The 20,311-nt window shown below is 42.5% G+C and overlaps 1 protein-coding gene across 3 annotated transcripts in view; it reads right to left on the bottom strand.

Moving 5' to 3' along the window:
* Positions 1–20,311, bottom strand: part of LOC121287200 (cAMP-specific 3',5'-cyclic phosphodiesterase 4C-like) — a 286,241-nt gene that overhangs the window by 210,396 nt on the left and 55,534 nt on the right. For all 3 annotated transcript variants that reach the window (XM_041204851.1, XM_041204854.1, XM_041204853.1), the window contains one exon: positions 15,624–15,838. In XM_041204851.1, the coding sequence (XP_041060785.1) occupies positions 15,624–15,838 (215 nt within the window). The remainder of the gene's footprint in view (positions 1–15,623; positions 15,839–20,311) is intronic.

Genomic DNA, 20,311 nt, shown 5'->3' with positions numbered 1-20,311 from the left:
GGTCTCCAACTTCATTAACTGGTCATCAGGAGTTTAACAAATGGCAGGAACGCATTGGGTAACCGACATAATAGCAACATTCCAATTTTAGCAACATTCCCTGTAAAACCCTCTAAATTACCTCTAAAGGAACTGGAAAATTCAGCTGGATATTTCCACTTTTGCAGATGGCTAAACCTATCGGGCCAGGCATATAAGATAGTCACCAAGAAATCCAATCGGGAATTCAGGAGAAATTTCTTTACCCAGAGAGAATGTGGAATTTGCTACCACAAGGAGTTGAGGCAAATGGCTTGGATACACTTAAGGAAACATTAGATAAACAAAGAGGTGGGAACAAAATAGAAGAATATGGGATGAGGGAGGACTGGGAGAAGGTTTGTGGTGGAACATAAACCCTGGAATGGATCAGTTGCACTGAGTGGCCTGTTTCTGTGCTGTAAATTGGTCATAAATTCTAGACATGTTACAACAACGACCCCAGCTTGCCATGTAAAAAAAAAACTCTCCCACAATCTGTATTCCATACATTAAAATAACACTCATTGCAATTTTTCCCTTTGATTTTCCCCAGCTCTTACCTCGGATGTCAGTTTAATTTATTTCTGGTCATCCCAACTGAATCTTATTTGCATAACTGTAATTACAGTAATTGCAGTGAGTGGGCTGGGGTGGGTTATTATACTAGAGAGGACACAGGTTGCTAATTTAAGAATGCAAGAGTGAGGTCACAACTCAACCTTCTATTCAATAGCTCTGATTCACAAATCAGAGAAACCCTCTTAACTTTCCTCACTTATTCCTCCAAGGCTGCAAATAAACCATCCTACACAACCTTCCTTCCCCCATACACTCAAATTTGAAATAAACATTCATTGCACTATTTCTTACTCAGACTCGTACTTTTCCAAACTTCACACTTTCAATCTGAGGAAGGGAAAGTTTGAATCAGTGATACTTGAGTGCCAGCCTTGGTTCAGTGGTAGCATTTCCTGGAAAGTAGGTTCAAATTCTGCTCCAGCGAGTTGAGCACATAATCTAGGCAGAAACTCCCTGGTGCTAGTGCTGAGGGAGTGTTGCACTCTCAGGTGTGACATTTGACCAAGTCTGTGTCTGCCCTGTCAGGTGGATGTGAAAGATTCCACAGCATTAATTGAAGAAAAGCCATGGGGCTTCGCCATAGGGTTTTAGTTAATATTTGTCCCTCAACCAACACCAAAAAAAAACAATCTGACCATGTGTCTTGTTGCTGTCCATGGGACCTTGTCATGTGTAAATTGGTTGTGTTTCCTCTATTACAGCAACAACAAACTTCAAAAGCATTTCATTGAATGTAAAGTGCCTGGGGATGTCCTGGGATATAGGAATGTAACTGAACAAAGAAACATACGAACTGTTAGACAATAAAAAAACCAATGTTCATTTGTTCTCATTCTACCACCCCGATGGTCATATGATATAATGATAATGGACTTATTGACTAATCATCACAATTAATCTCACAATTAGTCTCCAGCAGACATGAGGCAAGGAAGAGTTTAGCATCGAGAGCTTTGGAAACACAGCTCTAAATTTGCACATTCTTTCCAAGCATGCTACACTTACGACATGTCAAGTCACAAATTACTCATACATTGAAACCAAGAATGTTATTTTCTGAAAGAAACCGATCTGTTTGGCATTGGAATGAATTAATATAACTGCTCCCACCATCTCAGTGGGATTGACCAGCCACTCACTGAATGGTGGATATGTGAGGCTGAAGAGATTTGAAATGTAACTATTGGCATTTAAATCTTATCATTTTGCTACAACATATTAATCTCTCTAGCCTCATCTCCTATCCTGTTTAGTTTTGGTGGAATCCTGCACAATTGGCCTCAACACCTCATCATCTTCATCATAAATAAAACTATCAGCACAGCATATGCCATCACTATTACTCTCAGAATGCACTGGGAAAATGTTTCTCCAGGTGCTGATTTAACCAAAAGATCTATTCAGAGAAAGTAAGGCATTTTATGTTGTTACCCTGGCACTCTACACGGTTCTAGTTTCCATATTACAAAAATATGATAGAAGCACCGGAGAAGGTGCAGAAAGGAATCCAAAAGATAATACCAGAACTGAGAGGTAGAAAAACTAAACAGGCTGGGGCTCTTCCCTCGAGAAAAAGGGATCTAATAGAAGTCTTGAAAATTATGAACGGGTTCGATAAGGCAGTTGTAGAGAAGATGTTTTCACTTGTGGGTGGAGAACATGCAAATTGAAAACATAACATTTATAAAACTAAGCGGCACAATCAGACACCACTTAGGAAACATTTAAATATAGACAAACTGAAAGCAAGAGAGAGCTTCAAGATATTTCCCAAGCACTGTGGAGCAGTGCGATCAGGAGTGGCAAGATTCAGTCTGAGCTTTTACCAGTGCTTCTTGCTCACATTTTATTTCTGTATCTTTCAGCAACAAGAGCAGCTTGAATTAACCCCAATAACTGCAGGCTACTGGGGAATTATTAGGAACCCTGCTGCCTTCAAATTGTGACAATGTAGAATAGCACCAATGCCTCGATCCGCCATCATTGTCATCATTCCCCCCCCCCACCACCACCACTTTCAGTAAGGTGACTCAGATCAAAATGGCTCCAAAATATCCTCATCACTGGAATTACTCTGCTTTCAATGACACTGCTATTGAATCTTTCACCCCCTCACCTTCCCAAGTTAACCTTGAAAGATAATGCACCTTGACAGGAATTCTTGATTTTGAATAACTAAACATAAGAAAAGAAAAAGCCTTTCACAGGATCAAACCTATTCCACCCACCCAATTTAACCACCTTCTTTGGCATATCATGGGCTCCACCTACCATTTCATCTTCTTTTACAGCCCATATGCACTCTACCCCATCATGGACTCTGCCCACACATTTAATCTCTTAAAAGAAGGTTTATAATCCTAAAAGATGAACAACCATATTTTCACATCTTCACTATTCAATCTTTTTCTGCCGCCCTCAGCAGCAGATATGCTCCCTCTCTCCCCAGTACCACAGAATAATTATACCCCATGGAGTATTTACACACCAATCCATCTATTATTGAAAAATGATTAGATAGTTAAGCAATGACAAAACAAACAGTATCCGTAGAGCCTGATAGAACTCAAAAGTCTATTCTACGGTGTTGTAAGTCACTCCCGGCGCTCGCTAAGGATCACTGACCATGGTCAGCGACAGCAATGGGTGGTGTCCGCTCTATTGGTTGGACCATTGATGAGGAACGAGTTGAAGCTGTAAATTTTATCAGAGGCATATAAGGTTATAGAAGGATGCTGGAAGTTGGCACTCTCAAGGGGGCTGGATAAGGCGGCAAGCTGCTCCAGCTCTCTTGCCTGGGCTTTTCAGGTCAATTTTGCAACATTGCTCCCTTCACTTTCCCAATATAAAAGGTGGATATCCGGACCTATCTTATGTAATGGAGTGTGTAACACACACAAACACAAACACACACCCCCAAAACTGATACATAACTATACACCCCCACCGCGTGTATAAACACATACATGCATCCCACACTGATAGATGTCTCTTTTTTTAAGGGATTAAACTTTTGTTTTTGCATTGTTTTTGCACCCTTCCAGCGCTCCCCGTTTCCCGCTTACCGTCTGAAACCATGAAAAGAGGTGGGCCAAGACATCCGCGGTTTCTTCAGGCCAGGTCTATCGCCGTTCTCTAGGGTCTGAAAGTTGTCCTGAGCTCGGTGGTACATGTACCTCTCGGTATCCGAGTAGAACCTCTGCTTGATCTTGATGTGTGTCCTCGGTTGCCTCCATAGGTGTTTGGGAGGTTTGGCTGTCCCTACACCTTCTCTGACCAGAGCTGAACATTTCAGCGACTCCATTGGGGTGAAGTGGACGTGGAGAGAGACAGGGAGACTGGCTGAAGTTGAATTTGACCGCTTAGTGCACCTTCACTAAAGCTAGTGCAAGAGCAGAAGTGGGCTGGACCGAGCCGTAGAGGAACCGGCTTTACTTAAACGCTGAAGAGATATTTAAAGGGGCCAATTGATTCCTTTATATCTCGAAGTAGATTTCAAACGGAAGGGAGGGGTAATTCAGAATGAACAGGCTGGGTTAGGATTAAGTCGCTGTCCATCAACCTGGGTGCTGGAAGTTCAGCGTCAAACGCAGCCTTTTTAAATCTTAGAATATCCGATTATTTTTATATAAATAATGCCCAGATTTAAACCCCAATCCGAATTTATAATTCGTACCCCATTCATATATTAAAGGTTATTAATACAGATTTGGAAGCTGATTAAATGCAATGTTTTTAACAGAGAGGTGAATCGTTAGGATGATTCACATTTCGATCAGCTAGAAACGATTCATCGAACTATAATCAAAAGAATCCCAACTTGTTTTAAAAAACCTTTAAGTATTTCAACCAAAGTTAAATAAAACTTTAATAAAACGGCGTACTTACAGCCTCGACAGGGAGTATTTGAAAAGGATTATTCCAGATACTGTTAAAACATTACATCTATTTTATCCCCAAAGTAAGTGTTTGGGGGAAGCTGGGGGGTGTACAGGGGGGTAAATTGGCGATTTGCTTCCCAGAAACGGTTCAGCTCGGTCGGGGTCAGGAGCGGATCTGAAATCTTAGCTCTTTGCTCGAGGTGCTTAAAGCAGGCTTAAATTCTAACAAGATGACTGGATCGATCGATCTTGCAATTTGAAATCATTAATAAATAACTCAGTCTCAACCCATCAATCAGTTGAAGGCGGCGCGGGCGTCCCTCGGGAGAAAGGAAGATTCATCCTTTCCAGTCTAATTCCGGTCGGTTCCCATCTCGAACAGCAATTCCGCACTAAACCTGGAACCAGGATTTCTCCAATGGATATCCTACAGCCCCAACTCTCCATGATCCGTGCTCCATTGCGAGCTCTCAGAGTTCAATTACTGACACTGCCTCCAAGATGGATTGACCCGTTTCAGCTCTCACTTTCCTTCAGTTTTATCCGCGTCACAATAAAATACATTCGGAGTCCCCGATATCAACAGCCCGACCGAGTGCGAAAATCGGAGCTCATCAGACCTGATTCACCAGCTCTGCCTTTCACATGGATCGAAAGTGAGAGACAAGAGAGGCACTCCCTAAACCAAGCGAACAATCATCTCCCAGCCAGCAAAACAGGTCCCCAAATATACCTAGAATTTAAAACAAATGCCAACAAAAATAAATCATATTGCCCCCTCTCACTACACCTACATATAAAATAGTTCCCTATAATTATATCAATCATTTGAAAAATAACTTTATAGGCTTTGAACAGGGGGAACAGGATCCTTTGTAAAAATGTTATTAATCATTAAATCTATTTTGGGGTATAAATTTCTAAAATTCATTCTCAGGATGTGGCCTTCGATGGCAAGGCCAGCATTCATTGCCCATCACTAATTGCCCCTGTGAAGTTAGTGGTGGGCCTTTTTCTTGAAGCTCTGCAGTCGGGGTGGTAAAAGTACTCCCGCCGTGCTCTTCAGTAAAGAGTTCTAGGATTATGGCCCAGTGGTGAAGAAATGGTCGAGATGCTTCCAATTCGGGATGGTGTGTGACTCAGGAGGTTGGGGGGGTGGGGGGGCGGGGGGGACACCTACGAATTGTTCTCATGCACCTGATGTCCTTGTCCTTTTCGGAGGTTTGGGAGGTGCTGTCAGGTTCTGCTGTGTATCAAGCAGGGTGAGGTTACTGCTAACCCCTTGGTGTCTTTATTCAATGGGTGACTTTAAAAGAGGCACATAGGGCGATTTGGCATGAACAAACTCACAGCTGGCACGGAAACCATGCCAGGTGGTACAGGAACAAAACGAGTTTTTGCTGACTGGAGTGAGAGGAGAATGAACTTAACATTTTGTCAACTTGGTAGGAACTCAGAGCCAGGGAGTGCTGATTTGCACGGTGTGAAAACCAAACTGAAAACCACTCTGGGAATCAGCGACCTAAAATGGAGGTGGAAGATGGGAGGCAGAGGTTCTTGGAAGCAGAATGACATGGTGTGGGAGTCTTCTAAAACCACATTGGTCAACATCAAAATGACCCCATTGATGTCACTTTACAATGCTGATCAGCTCCATCATTGGTTGGAGAACATTTCTCATTGTCCAACTCTTTTATTTCATCCATAACTCTGCTGCCCATTGCCTAATTCACACAAAGTCCCAGGCACCCATCACCCCTCACTGAACTACACTGATGCCAAGTCTGGCAATGCCTCAAATTTTAAATTCCTATCCTTGTTTTCAGTCTGTCACTATCTCTGTAGCCTCCTCCAACCTTACAACTCTCCAAATCTCTGCTTCTCCAATTCTGACCTCTTGCACATCGCCTGTGTTAATCACTCCACCTTTGCTGGCCCTGACTTCAGTTGCCTGGATTCTAAACTCTGGAATTCCTTCCATAAACCTCTCTTGCCTCCTTTAAAATATTCCTTAAACCCTAGCTCTTTGAGCAAGCTTTTGGTTGCCTGTCCTAATATCTCATTATGTGGCTTGGTGTCAAATTTTGTTTGATAATGCTCCTGTGAAACACCTTGAGAAGCCTTACTATGTTAAAGGTACTTTATAAATGAAAGTTGTTGTTCGATGCCCAAGACAGTGAGGAGGGGTATTGATGCTTGGAGGGTCCAGAGAAAGGGTAAAGAAATCAAGTTGTGCTCACATTCTTTGTCACAACCCAGTGACCCAGACTAGAAAAGTTGTGTGTGTGTAGATTTCATGCAACAATATAATCAGTTTCCATTTTGATTCCCCCAAGTCACTAGCACACCAACACTTACTGTCTAGTCTCAGGAATGATGTGCAGTGAGGAACCATAGGAACTGTACCCAAAGTGTATTCAAATGGGAAAACTGGAAAGTGAGGCCCAGGGCAGTAACAAAATGTTGGAAAGTTTCCTTTAAGAGGAAAATACTTGGCAATATTTTAACAAAGTGAAATGTCAGAAAAGGAACAACTGCATTTTTAAATGCAAACTAATTGGCAGTGTTTGATAATGAGAGGATTGTCGCATGATTGAACAAGCTGTTGTAGCAAGGAATTTTCAGAGAATTACATACTGATTTAGAGATTAACAGAATGCAAATGAGTTTTGATCTGGCAGAATTTGTCTTAACCTGGATCATTGGCACGGACTGAATCAGTTGGGGACCAAGGATTGGAGGGAATCGTAGAAAACGTGAGGTTACAGAGATAGGGAGGGGCAAGGCCATGGCGGGATTTGTAAACAAGGAAGTGAATTTTAAAATTAAGGCATTGATGGTGAGCAAATGTAAATCAGCAAGCAGAGAGGGTGATGGGTGAAAGGACTTGGTGTGAGTCAGGAAATCAGGCAGCAGATTTTTGGATGAACCCAAGTTTATGAAGGGTGGAAAAGGAGAGACTAGCTAGGAGAGCATTGGAGTGGTTGAGTCTCGGGTCCACAAAGGCAGGGATGAGGACCAAGCCATCGGTCAGGTTCAGCATAGCTGGGTGCAGAGTAAGGACGTTTTGGCTGGGATTCTCTCCACCGTCAGATGCTCATTGTTTTAGTTCAGTCACGAGTACCTACTTGGATGAAGTACAAGAGAACCATCTGTACTCCAGCAACAACCAATGAATCTGAGAAGGAAGGAGGGAGAAATAGAAAATAGGCAAACAAAAAAAACAGAAAGAAAATGCATTGAGAAGGGACAGGGAGAAACAATGTACTTCTAGCAATTTTAAAATGGAAAACTCATTTCTAAAATGAACAGACTCCCCCACAATACTGATTCATCCAGCTCCCATAGCACCAGCTCTGTAATTGCTACTGGAGTACACAAGAAAACTGTGCAATTATTACTGGAGGTCAGGTTTCATGTCTATGCTGATGACATCCAGCTCTATCTAACTGCCAACTCGCTTGACTGCACCCCCCCCACTCCCCCGCAACAATTTCCCCCCTCTCCCACCATCACCATTCACTGTCCCTGATTTGTCATGATGCTTGTCCAACATCCAGTATCAGATGATCAAATATTTCATGCAACTGACGATTGGAAATATTGAGATAATTAACTTTGGGCCGCACCACAACTTTGTTTCCTAGCCACCAACTCCATCTCTCTCCTAGAATGCTGTCTGAGACTGAACCAGACATTTCACAACTTTGGTGTGATATTTAATGCTGAGATGAGCTTCTGACCACATATCTATTCAATGACTAAAACTGTCTCCTTCCACCTCCATTATATTTCCTGACTACATTCCTGTATCAGAGCATATGCTGCTGAAAACCCTTATCCATGCCTTTCTCACCTCCAGTCTTCAGTATTTCAATGCTCTTCTGGCCAATCTCTTACATTCCACCCTTCATAAAATTCAACTTGTTGAAAACTCTGCTGCTTGCAACTTACCTTACCCATAGTCCCAGTCACCCATCATCTCTACACTTGTTTACTTGCATTGGCTCCCAGTTCAGCAACATTCCCATCCTTGTGTTCAAATCCCCTCATTGCCTTGCCTATTCCAATCCCTGTAACCTCCTCCCTACAATCCTTTAAGATCTCAGTACTTCTCCAATTCTGGCTTCTTGCACCCCTCTGATCACGCCACCATTGATGGTCATGCCTTCAACTGCCTGGGTCCTAAGCTCTGGAATTCCCTCCCTAAATCTCTGTCTCTCTACCTCTCTTTCTTTCTTTAACACACTCCTTGAAACCCACCTTTCTGAGCCAGCTCTTCGTTACATGTCCTAATACTGCCTTATTGACTCAGTGTCAAATTTTATTTAGTAACTCTCTTGTGAAGAGTCTAGGGATATTTTACTATGTTAAAAGTGCTATATAAATGCAAGTTGTTCTTGTGGTGCCTGTGGGACTCTTATCCCAATGAGAGTTGGCCCCTGAGGTGAAGGATGAGTGGAGGGGGATGGATAGAAAAAGGTAAAGAAAACAGGAAATAGAGCATTGGAGGGCAGCTGTTTATAGAACTTGCAGGAAAGAGACAGCAGGTGTTTCAACATTAACAAATATTGAAATTCTCCTCTAATCATTTCCAAACATACAGAAAACTCAGGCTTATCAGATTTATTTAATTAGTTTTTTGTGCTTAGGAAAAGGTCACAGACTTGTTGAATGATGAGGGCTCTGTTCCTACAGTTATTTTCATGCCTGTGACTTTCTCTCTCTGTGATGGCTGCCTTCTATCTTTCAAGTTAATTTTAATGATGTGTAAATAGAGCAGAACAATAAAGGTTCAATGAGAGCAAAGGTACCTGCATAACATAGCTTTTAACACTGTAACTGTACCCCAGCCTGAGGCAGAGAGAGAGGCTGGTGAGTAATCGGGGCAGAAGACAGTTAGAAGAGAGTTCAATGGGAGAAGGACAGAGATGGAAAAGGAGATGTCACGATGTGTGCAGAGATAGAGGGTGTAGTTCCCATGCATATGTTTACTATCCCCCTGTTAAATCATGCCCTGTGCTTTTTGAAGATGGGTGTTGATCTGAAATGAGTTTAATGTAAGCCAGTTAAAAATTCTGCTCAAAATTAGAGAAAACAAGGGAGCAATGAAGATATCTGTCACTCAAAACATGGAAAAGTGTGAGGATCAAAATGAAAATCAGAAATTATTTAAATATAGAAAATTAAATCTTATTAACTTGACAAAACAGATTACTTTCATTAGAATGGGATTATGTTTAAGAAAAGCTTATCGGTTTGAAATCATAGCACACAGACAAACAGAACCAACATCCATTACCTTTATTAGTCCTCATTGAAGAACATGAATCACAGAATTGTTACGGTGTGGAAGGAGGCCTTTCGGCCCATCGTGTCTGCACCGGCTCTCTGAGCATTTTAACTTAGTGCCAAGAATGACACAATGTTTTTAAAGTTTTGTCAGATGCACCAGGGCTGGTGTGTTGCTGCTATGACAAGCTCTACCTGAATATATAGAGTACTTTAAATACAGGAAAATGTCCCAAGCCATTCCAAGAATAGTGAAGAACAATCAAAGAAGGAAGAGAGAGCTAGAGCTGATTAGCTGGAGTTGGGTTTTTGTAAAGTGTTTGAACGTAGAGAAACCAGGAGGTAAAGGGGTCCAAGAGAAGGGAGGTGCAGGGGAGACAGCAGCAATTACGTTTGTGGAGTGTAGAGGGAGGGGGTGGCGGTTGAGACCTAGAAAGGGAGGAGTGGAAGCATTAGGAGGGGTCCTTGGCGATTCCACAACAAGATTTATAGTCAAGGACGCAGCTGAAAGTTAATATGTCAATAATACGTCGATAAAATGGAAAACAGTGAAGATCAGCAAGTACAAATGAGGCAGTGCAGGATAGATGATCAGCACAGAATGCTTTTCGCAGTGGATTTACAAGATTTGACCTTCTGACAGCTTCTTAATTTCCCAGTGTCCACCAGCACTGTGACAACAGGAACTGCTAAAGGGACTATATAGGAACAGAAGGAGGCCATTCAGCCCCTCAAACCTGCTCCACCATTCAATGAAATCATGCCTGATCTGTACCTCCATTCCATAGACCTGTCTCAGTACCATATCTCTTAACAGTCTTGCCCAATAAAACTCTATCAATCTCAGTTTTGCCATTTTCAATTGACCCCCCCCCCCCCACAACCCAACAACCAACCGCCACCACCACCACCACCAGCCTCAACAGCTCCATGGGCAAGATTGTTCCAAAGTGTTTCCTGACATCACCTCTGAACATCTTGGTACAATCTTAAGGTTATGCCCTCTTGATTTGAACTCCCACCACCAGAGGAAATAGTTTCTTTCCATCAAGTCTGTCAACTCCCTTAATCATCTTAAACACCTCAATTAGATCACCGTCAATCTTCTGTACTTGTTGGAATCATTTAGTGAGTGTCCTCCTCAGTATCCACCACCTACCTCAGAGGAAATCTCAATGCTATTAACATAGTAACTGCAAAGCCCCATACGTTCGAGATAATCAAATAAACTTTTCCAATGTGTGTATATCTGTCTGCCCAGCTTAGCATCTTTCAATAATGATTGAAGGTAGAAAAATGCAGCGAATTCAAAATTAATTTAATAATTGCGAGAACACAGAAACTGAGACCTGACTATCTTGACACAAATGTGCATAATGCAAAATCATTGCCTTTAATCAAATGTTGCAGTATTGTCATTCTGTATGCCAGACCTCACCAAAAGCCCCTAATTACCCAGCACAGCAACAATATTATGATTCAGGAAAAAAATTACCTACTTATAAAAGAACACATCGAGACACAAATATCAATATCCCTACATGCTGTTCAAATGTTCCAGTAACAAATAATGCACTTGTTGTTTTTCCCAAGTACTTCAACAAGTTACATTTGTATAGCACTTCTAACATTGTAAAATGCCCAAGGCCCTTCACTGGAATGATTGTCAAGCAAAATTTGCCACCAAGTTACATAAAGTGATGGTAGGCCAGGTGATCCAAAGCTTGTAGCTTTTAAGGAATGTCTTAAAGGAAGAGAGGGAGGTGAAGAAGTGGAGAAGGAATTCCAAAGCTTAGGTACCAGGTGCTGAAGACCCGCTACTAATGGTGGAGTGATTAAAATCAGGGATATGTAAGAGGCTAGAATTTGAGGAGCATAGAGATCTCAAAGGGTTGTAAGGATGGAGGAAATGACTGAGATCGGGAGGGACAAGGCCATGAAGGCCATTTGAAAACAAGAACGAAAATCTTAAAATTGAAAACCAATGTAGGTTAGTGAGCTGATGGGTAAATGGGACTTGGTGTGAGTTAAGATATCGGCAGCAGAGTTTTGGATAATTCAGATTTATGAAGGTTGGAAGATGGGAAACCAACCAGGAGCGTGTTAGAATAGTGGAGTCTAGAGGTGTTGAAGACATGGATGAGGGTTTCAGCAGCAGAAGAGCTGAGTCAGGGGCAGAGGCATGTGATGTTACAGAGGTGGAAGTAGATGGTCTTATTGATGAAGAGTTTATATGCTTGGAAGCTCATCTCAGGGTCAAATATGGCACCAAGATTATGAATGGTTTGGTTCAGCCTTTGGCAGTGGCCATTGAGCAGGATGCAGACAAGGGCTAGGAATGGAGTTTGTGATGGGTCTGAACACGATTGTCAATCTCTGGCCCCCAATCAAATCCCACGCCAGTTTGATAAGGTTAGAGTGCCAGGACCTCCACCCTCAACCAATCTTTCATAAGGTTTCCTATTTCTGGAATCTCTGAAAATCTGTTTTATATTCCAAAGAACACTTGATTAACAATCTTTGAGAAATGCCTCGCTTTCTTGATTTAAATATCCCTGTTTGTATTCATGGGTGAATCATTCTGAGTAATGAATGTATTAAAATTAGATTCCCTTATCCGCAATTTTAGAATGAGATTTACTTGCTAAGTGAGCTAGCTTCCTAGCAGGCAGGGGAAATTGCAGAATGTCTTAACGAGCCTCCTACTTCTCCATCAATTCTCATTTCCTACATGACAATCATGTGTTCAGCACCATTCGCGTCTCCTCAGATACTGAAGCAGCCCATGTCCATTAGCATCAAGACCTGGACAACATTCCAGCTTGGGGCTGATAAATGGCAGATAACTTCTGCACCACACAAGTGCAGGCAATGACCATTTCCAACAAGAGAGAATCTAACCATTGCCCCTTAATGTTCAACAGCCTTACCTTCACTGAATCTCCCATCATCAACATCCAGAAACCAAAAACTGAACTGGATCAGCCATATAAATACTGTGGCTACATGAACAGGTCAGAGACTGGGAATTCTGCTGTGAGTAACTCACCTCCTGACTCCCCAAAGCCTGTCCATCATCTACGAGGCACAAGTCAGGAGTGTGATGGGATGTGCTCCACTTGCCTGAATAAGTGCAGCTTCCACAATACTCAAGAAGTCCGACAGCATCCAGGATAAAGCAGCCTGTTTGACTGGCACCCCATCTATCATCTTCAACCTTCAGTCCCTCCACCACCGACGCATAAGGCAACAGTGTGTACCATCTACAAGACGCACTGCAGAAACTCACCAAGGCTCCTTCAACAGCACCTTCCAAACACACGACTGCTACCACTTAGAAAGACAATCTCATCAGACACATGGGAACACCACCACCTGCAAGTTCCCCTCCAAGCCACTCCCCATCCTGACTTGGAAATATATTGCAGTTCCTTCACTGTCGCTGGGTCAAAATCCTGGAACTCCCCTCCTAACAACACTGTGGGTGTACCCACACCACATGGACTGCAGTGGTTCAAGATGGCGGCTCACCACCACCTTCTCAAGGGCACTAGGGATGGGCAATAAATGCTGGCCTAGACAGCGACACCCACATCCCATGAACAAATAAGTAAAATGACTACACTACTACATTGACTGTAAAGAGCTTTGGGGTGTAATGAAGAGGTGAAAAAGGTTATAAAAATGTCATTCCTTTTCTCTCCCCCCTTAATTTCAGTACCTTTACTAGTGTATAAATCTTCAGTGCAGCCATGTGATGTGGAATGAGTTGTACAGAATGCAAGTTATGCTGTAGTGGGCTCAGTCTAGAACACAACATACATTGAATATGCAGTCAGAGAAGAAAGAAGGAGAAGATAGAAAAACAACCAGAGTGATAGGAAGGAGCAGTAGAGATTGCAACCTTTGACCAAAATGGGTGCAGGATCAGACTGGGGCAGCGGGTGGCACATTGGTGTGACAGGATGGGAGAAAGATGAGCTAGGGTGGGGAGGGGGTGAGATAAGGTGGGGGCGGAATGTGATCGGGTGCGCAAGGGGGGCGAGATGGGTGAGCAAGCCGAGAGATAGGTGGGCAGGGATGATATAGGACAGGGAAGGATTAAAGTGAACATTTGCGTTCTGACATGCTTTGCTAATGGACGCTCATTGAAAACCTGCGTAACCAACCACTCCAGGGCAGGACACAAAAAGAAAAGAAATGGACGTTCATTTTACATTCTATAAATTTCCAGAAATGGAGGCTCAATGGTTAACCCATTCAAATCAAGATTCATGGTTTGGAATGTTAAGGTACAGTGGGAACTGAAAGAGAGAAAAGTAGTGAGAAGGTGATATCTGGAAGTTTAATACCGACAGCCCCTGCAGTGAATCATGTCATTTCTTCATGATGGTCTCTGTCAATGGAGTGGAACCCACTTGATACCTTCCAATGTGCTAAAGGCCAAGCCCACCATGAACCATCAGGAGAACCCAGTGAACATTGAAGGAACTTTTGAATCCACAGCTGCAACCAACAAGCAGAACATAACTGGAACCAAAGGTCATCAGGCACATTCCCTGCACAGACCAAGAATAACACTACCCATCGTAGGGTCTACTCAACCCATAATCCATCCATAACGCAACCCTGTCCATTGTGAACTTCATCCAACCCAACTCAACCTCCCATTGACAGCATCATCCCTAAATCAGGAGGTGTGGATTCGAGCCCCATTCCAGAAGGTCAAACACATGATCCAGGCTGACAATCCCAATGCAGTACTGAGAGACTGCTGCACTGTCAGAGGTGCCAAGACATTAAACCCAGGCTCCATCTAGCTCCTCAGGTGGATGCAAAAGATTTCACAGCATTATTTGAAATAAGGGCAAATGTGTTAGCCAATATTTATCCCTCAATTGACACCACTTAAAAACACAGACCAGCTGACTAATCATCCCTGTTCCAAATGTGGCACTGTTATTCTGAATAACATGGCTGCTGCATCGACTTATAACTGTGACACGACATTAAACAAATTCAAGCCTTTCTCACTTACTTGTGTCTTGTAATTTGCTAAATGGCTGATTTCAGCCTTACCAACAGGTTTCCTACAGAAAAGAACGTACAGCCTTTGTCCTCCCATTAACTCTCTTTATCCCAACGTCCTGCTGCTATTTATCACTCAACCAACAGCACTAAATCAGATCAGTTAGTCTTTTATCTCATTGTTAGTGGGAGCTTGCTACATGCAGATTGACTGCTGCATTCCCCATGCATTACACAAGTGCCACACTTCAAATACTACTTCATTGGTTTAAATTAAGATGGAACATGCATTTATAAAGTACCTTTCAGGACCTCAGGATATTCTAAGGCACTTAACAGTGAATTAAGTATTTTTGAAATATAGTCATGGTTGGGGCATAGGAAATATGGCAGCCAATTTGTGCACAGCAAGCTCCCACAAACAGCAAAGTGATACAACCCAGTTTGGCCAGGACACTGGGGAGAACTCCCCTGCTGTTCTTTGGAATAGCTTTAACATCCAACTGAGAGGGCAGCTGGTCCTCACCTTAATACCTCAAAAAGATGGCACCAGTAACAGTGCAGCATTGGGAGTGTCAGCTTGGATTTTGTGCTCAGGTCTCTGTAGTAGGAATTGAACCCACAACCTCTGTCTCAGAAATGAGAGTGCTGCCCACTGAGACATGATCAAAGTTCCTTGCATGAGAAGTTTCAGGAAAAGAATCAGAACATACAAGCACACACACACACACAGTTACCGGTACCAGTTTAACCATCATCAATGAACAGGCATCCCTCAGACAACGCAAACTGAGAAGAGTAGAATAACACTTCACCCCTTACCTTGTGCTGCTGCATTGAGGCATCGATAGTTCTGCTTGTACAGGGACAATTATCCTCAGCCCCTGTTCCTCTTTTGGCAACCTGCAGCCGTCGTATAGTGCAGACTGTCGCCATGACAATGGAGGTAGCTGCAGAGTTCCGGACGAGTGTCTCTTGACCAGGCCGAACATGGATGGCTGACCTGGTGACAGCAGATCGAGTGAATCTCTGATTCTCTGAGGAAGATGGGAAAGTATAGGACAAGTGGTTAAGAAACTAGGAAAAACGGTGAAAGAAATGGCGCAACTTATAACATTTTCATTGCCCGCAAAGTTGCAGAGTAATGTCAATCTCATCAAACACATCCGAACATACAAATATTCAACCATATAAGCAAATGTATCATAAAATAAATAGGAACCATACAATAATGCAAGCATGTGAATGTGCAGATATAAGAATGTATGACCATAGAAAATAAACAGTAACATGATCATTTTTTTAAGTGATGCTGTTTGAGAGGTAAATATTGAGGAAGGCACAATTTCCTTGCTCTTCTTCGAAATAGTGTCATGGGATCTTTTACATCTATGCAAGAGTGCAAATGGGAAGTTGGTTTAATGTTTTATCCAAAATATGGCATCTCCAACAGTGACACACTCCCTCAGTATTGCACTGGGAATGTCAGCCTGGATAAAGGGCTGAAACCTCTGGAATTGGGCTCGAAAACAATCCCTTCTGACTCAGAGGTCAAAGAGAGCTACTAACTGAGGCAGAGGTGAAAAAGCAAGGGCAAATTGTGGACTGGTGGCAAAATGATGCCAAGTTTAAGATTGAAATGAAGATGGAGGAAGGAGGGGAGAAGATCCATGGTACAACAAGAAGGCACGTTGTTATACTCTGTGTTGCAGCCCCATTATTTGGCCTTATTAGTTAACAAAGACTGAATCACCATGTCACCAGGTACTGTAATACATCAAAAACTCTGTTCTGAAGAACGAGAATCAAGGTTATTGATCACATGATGATGGAACTCCCACACATTGTAAATCTACGCATAATTGAATTACCTGTGGACAAAGCAATAATTCCTGTGCAGAAAGTAGATTAGAGGGTTTAAATAATCAATAAAATCATCAAATTGGAGTGTTAAAACAATCTAGGATGAAGTTTGGGAGGATTACATTAAATGGGCAATTACTTCTGTATTGAACTTTGTGACGGACCTTTTACATAGAGGCAGTGGGAGGTGAACTAGCTTGGAAACTGTGTGTACGTGTGGGCGTGTGTGTGTATTTGTGAGTATGGGTGCGCGCGTGTGTGCATAAGGACTAGAATTACATAGAAAGACAGAGAAGCTTGGATTGTTCTCCTTTGAGCAGAAAGATTAAGAGGAGGTTTGATTGAGGTGTTCAAAGTCATGAAGAGTTTACTGAATGTAAAGTTAATAGAGGCTATTTCTGGTGGTGTATGGGTTGACAACCAGAGGGCATAGATTTAAAATGATTGGCAAAATAACTAGCAGCAACATGAGGAAAAATGTTTTTATGCAGCAAGTGGCTACAATTTGGAATGTACTGCCTGATAAAATGGAGGATACAGATTCAATCATGGCCATAAGGTCATAAGATGTGGGAGCAGAAGTAGGCTATTCAGCCCATTGAGTCTGCTCCGCCATTCAATGAGATCATGGCTGATCTGAATCCTCACTTCACTTTCTTGCCTTTTCCCCATAACTCCTGAATCCCTTAATGATTAAAGATCTGTCTATCTCAGCCTTGAACATACTTAACGACCCAGCTTCTACAGCCCCCTGCGATAAAGAATTCCACAGATTCACTACCCTCTGAGAGAAGAATTTCCTCCTCACCTCTGTCTTAAATGGGTGACCCTTTACTCTGAGATTATGCCCTCTGGTCTTAGATTCTTCTACAAGGGGAAACAATCTTTCAGCATCTACCCTGTTAATCTTATATGTTTCAACCAAGGTTGCCTCTCATTCTTCTAAACGCCAATGAGTGCAGGCCCAACCTTCTCAACCTCTCCTCATAAGAAAATCCCTCCATACCCAAAATCAACCTAATGAACCTTCTCTGGAACTGCATCCAATACCAGTATATCTTTCCTTAGATAAGGGGGCCAATAGTAAGGGGACCAAAACTGTTCGCAATAATCTAGGTGTGGTCTAACTAGTGCGTTGTATAGTTTTAGCAAGACTTCCCTATTTTTATACTCCAGTCCCTTTGAAATACAGGTCAATGTTTAATTTGCCTTCCCTATTACCTGCTGAACTTGTATGTTAGCTTTTTGGGATTCATCACAAGGACCCCCAAATCCCTTTGTACTGCAGCTTCCCTAGTTTCCCTAGTACTTTTTCTGCAGTGATAGTTATTATATTTATTTTCTCCCCCACTTTTGCTCCTTGATTATTTAGTATTTTTGGAATGCTATTAGTGCCTTCTACTGTGATGACTGATGCAAAGTATTTATTCAACTCCTCTGCCATTTCCTGGTTCCCCATTATTATTTCCTCAGCCTCATTCTCTAAGGGGCCTATGTTCACTTTGGTCACGCTTTTCCTTTTTATATATGTAAAGAAGCTCTTATTGTCCATTTTTATATTACTTGCTAGTTTACCCTCAAAGTGTATTTTTCCCTCTTTTTATTTGGTCATCTTTTGTTGGTTTTTAAAACTTTCCCAATCTTCTGGCTTACCACTAATCTTTGCCAGGTTGCATGTTTTTTCGTTCAATTTAATACTACCCTTAACTTCCTTGGTTAACCATGGTTGGTTTATCCCCTTCCTTGAATCCTTCTTGCTCACTGGGCTATAGCTTTGTTGTGAGCCATGAATAATTTTCTTAAACGTCTGCCATTGCTCATCAACCATCTTTTCTGCTAAATTCCTTTCCCAGTCCACTTCAGCTGACTCTGCCCTCATTTCTTTTGTAATTACCCTTATTTAAATTTAGCACAGTTGTTTCCGACCCAAGTTTCTCACTCTCAAACTGAATGCTAAATTCAACCATGTTATGGTCACTGTTGCCTAGGGGACCATTAACTCTGAGATCATTTATTTAATCTGCCTCATTATACATTACCAGATCCAAAATAGCCTGATCCCTGGTTGGATCCACAACATTGTTCCAGGAAACTGTCCCAAATACATTCTATGAATTCTTGCTCGTGGCTACCTTTGCCAATTTGATTTTCCCAATCTACATGAAAATTGAAGTCACCCATGATTAACGTGCTGCCTTTTTTACATGCCCTCATTAACTCCTGATATATTCCCTGTCCTACCTACAGTGTACCTGCTGTTAGGGAGCCTATAGACTAATCCCACCAGTGTCGTCTTCTCCTTGTTATTTCTCACCTCCACCTATATGGATTCCACATCTTTCGATCCAAGATTATTTCTTGCTATCATGCTAATTCCATCTTGTACCAACAAAACTACCCCACCACGCTTTCCTTCCTGCCTGTCCTTTCAAAAAGTCACATACCCCTGAATATTTAATTCTCAGCTTTGACCTCCTTGTAACCATGTCTCTGTAATGGCTGTAAGATCATGCCTATTAATCTCTATTTGTGCCGTAAATGCATTTATTTTGTTCCAAATACTATGTGCATTTAAGTAAAGAGCCATTAATTTTGCCTTTATACCATTTTCCCCCTTTGACCCTATTTGCTGTTTTTTTTTACGTTTGTACACTGTGTCCCTTCCTGTCACACCCTGGGTATCGTTATCTAAATAGCTGCCCTGCAAGGTTGCCATGTCCTTTTGCTTTGTAAGCCTATGTATCCCCTCTCTAGAATTGTCCCTCCGCACCTGCTCTATTTAGTTTAAAGCCCTCTCTCCAGCCCCTACAGCCCTAGCCCTAGTTATTTGATTCGCCAGGATACTGATCCCAGCACAGTTCAAGTGAAACAAAAACAAAAATTGCTGGAAAAACTCAGCAAGTCTGACAGCATCTGAGGAGACAAAGACAGAGTTAACATTTTGAGTCTGTATGACTCTTCTTCAGAACTTCAAGTGAAGCCTATCCCACCTGAACAGCTCCTTTCTACCCCAGTACTGATGCCAGTGCCCCATGAATTGAAATCCATTCCTCCCACACCAATCTTTGAGCCACGCATTTAGGTCCTCGACTTTATTTACCCTATGCCAGTTTTCCCATGGCTCAGGTAGTAATCCGGAGTTTATTACCTTGGAGGTTCTGCTTTTTAATTTAGCTCCTAACTGTTCAAGTTCTTTCAAGTCCTTCCTAGTCCTATCATTGTTCTTGGTACCAAAGTGGACGATGACCACTGTAATTCCTCCCCTCCCACTCCAAGTTCCTCCCCAGCCCCGAGGAGATTTCCTTAACCCTGGCACCGGGCAAACAACACAGCATTCGGGACTCACGCTCACAGCTGCAGAGAACAGTATCCATCCCCCTAATTATACTGTCCCCTACTACATTCCTATTTCCTCCTCCAACTTGAATGTCTCCCTGTACCACTGTGCCGTGGTTAGTTCGCTCATCCCCCCTGCAGTCTCCGCTCTCATCCACACAGCTTGCAAGAACCTCATAACTGTTAGACAATAGCAGGGGTCAAGGCTCCTCAGATGCTATCCTCTGGGTTCCCATACCTGCCTCACCTGCAGTCACACCCTCCTGGCCCTGATCACAGACCAAATTTGAATGACCTAATCCGAGGGGTGT

The sequence above is a fragment of the Carcharodon carcharias genome, chromosome 14 (genome assembly GCF_017639515.1).
Source record: "Carcharodon carcharias isolate sCarCar2 chromosome 14, sCarCar2.pri, whole genome shotgun sequence".
NCBI classification, from domain to species: Eukaryota; Metazoa; Chordata; class Chondrichthyes; order Lamniformes; family Lamnidae; genus Carcharodon; species Carcharodon carcharias.
Note: the sequence above shows the minus strand (reverse complement) of the source record. Positions and strands in the feature narration are given on the sequence as shown.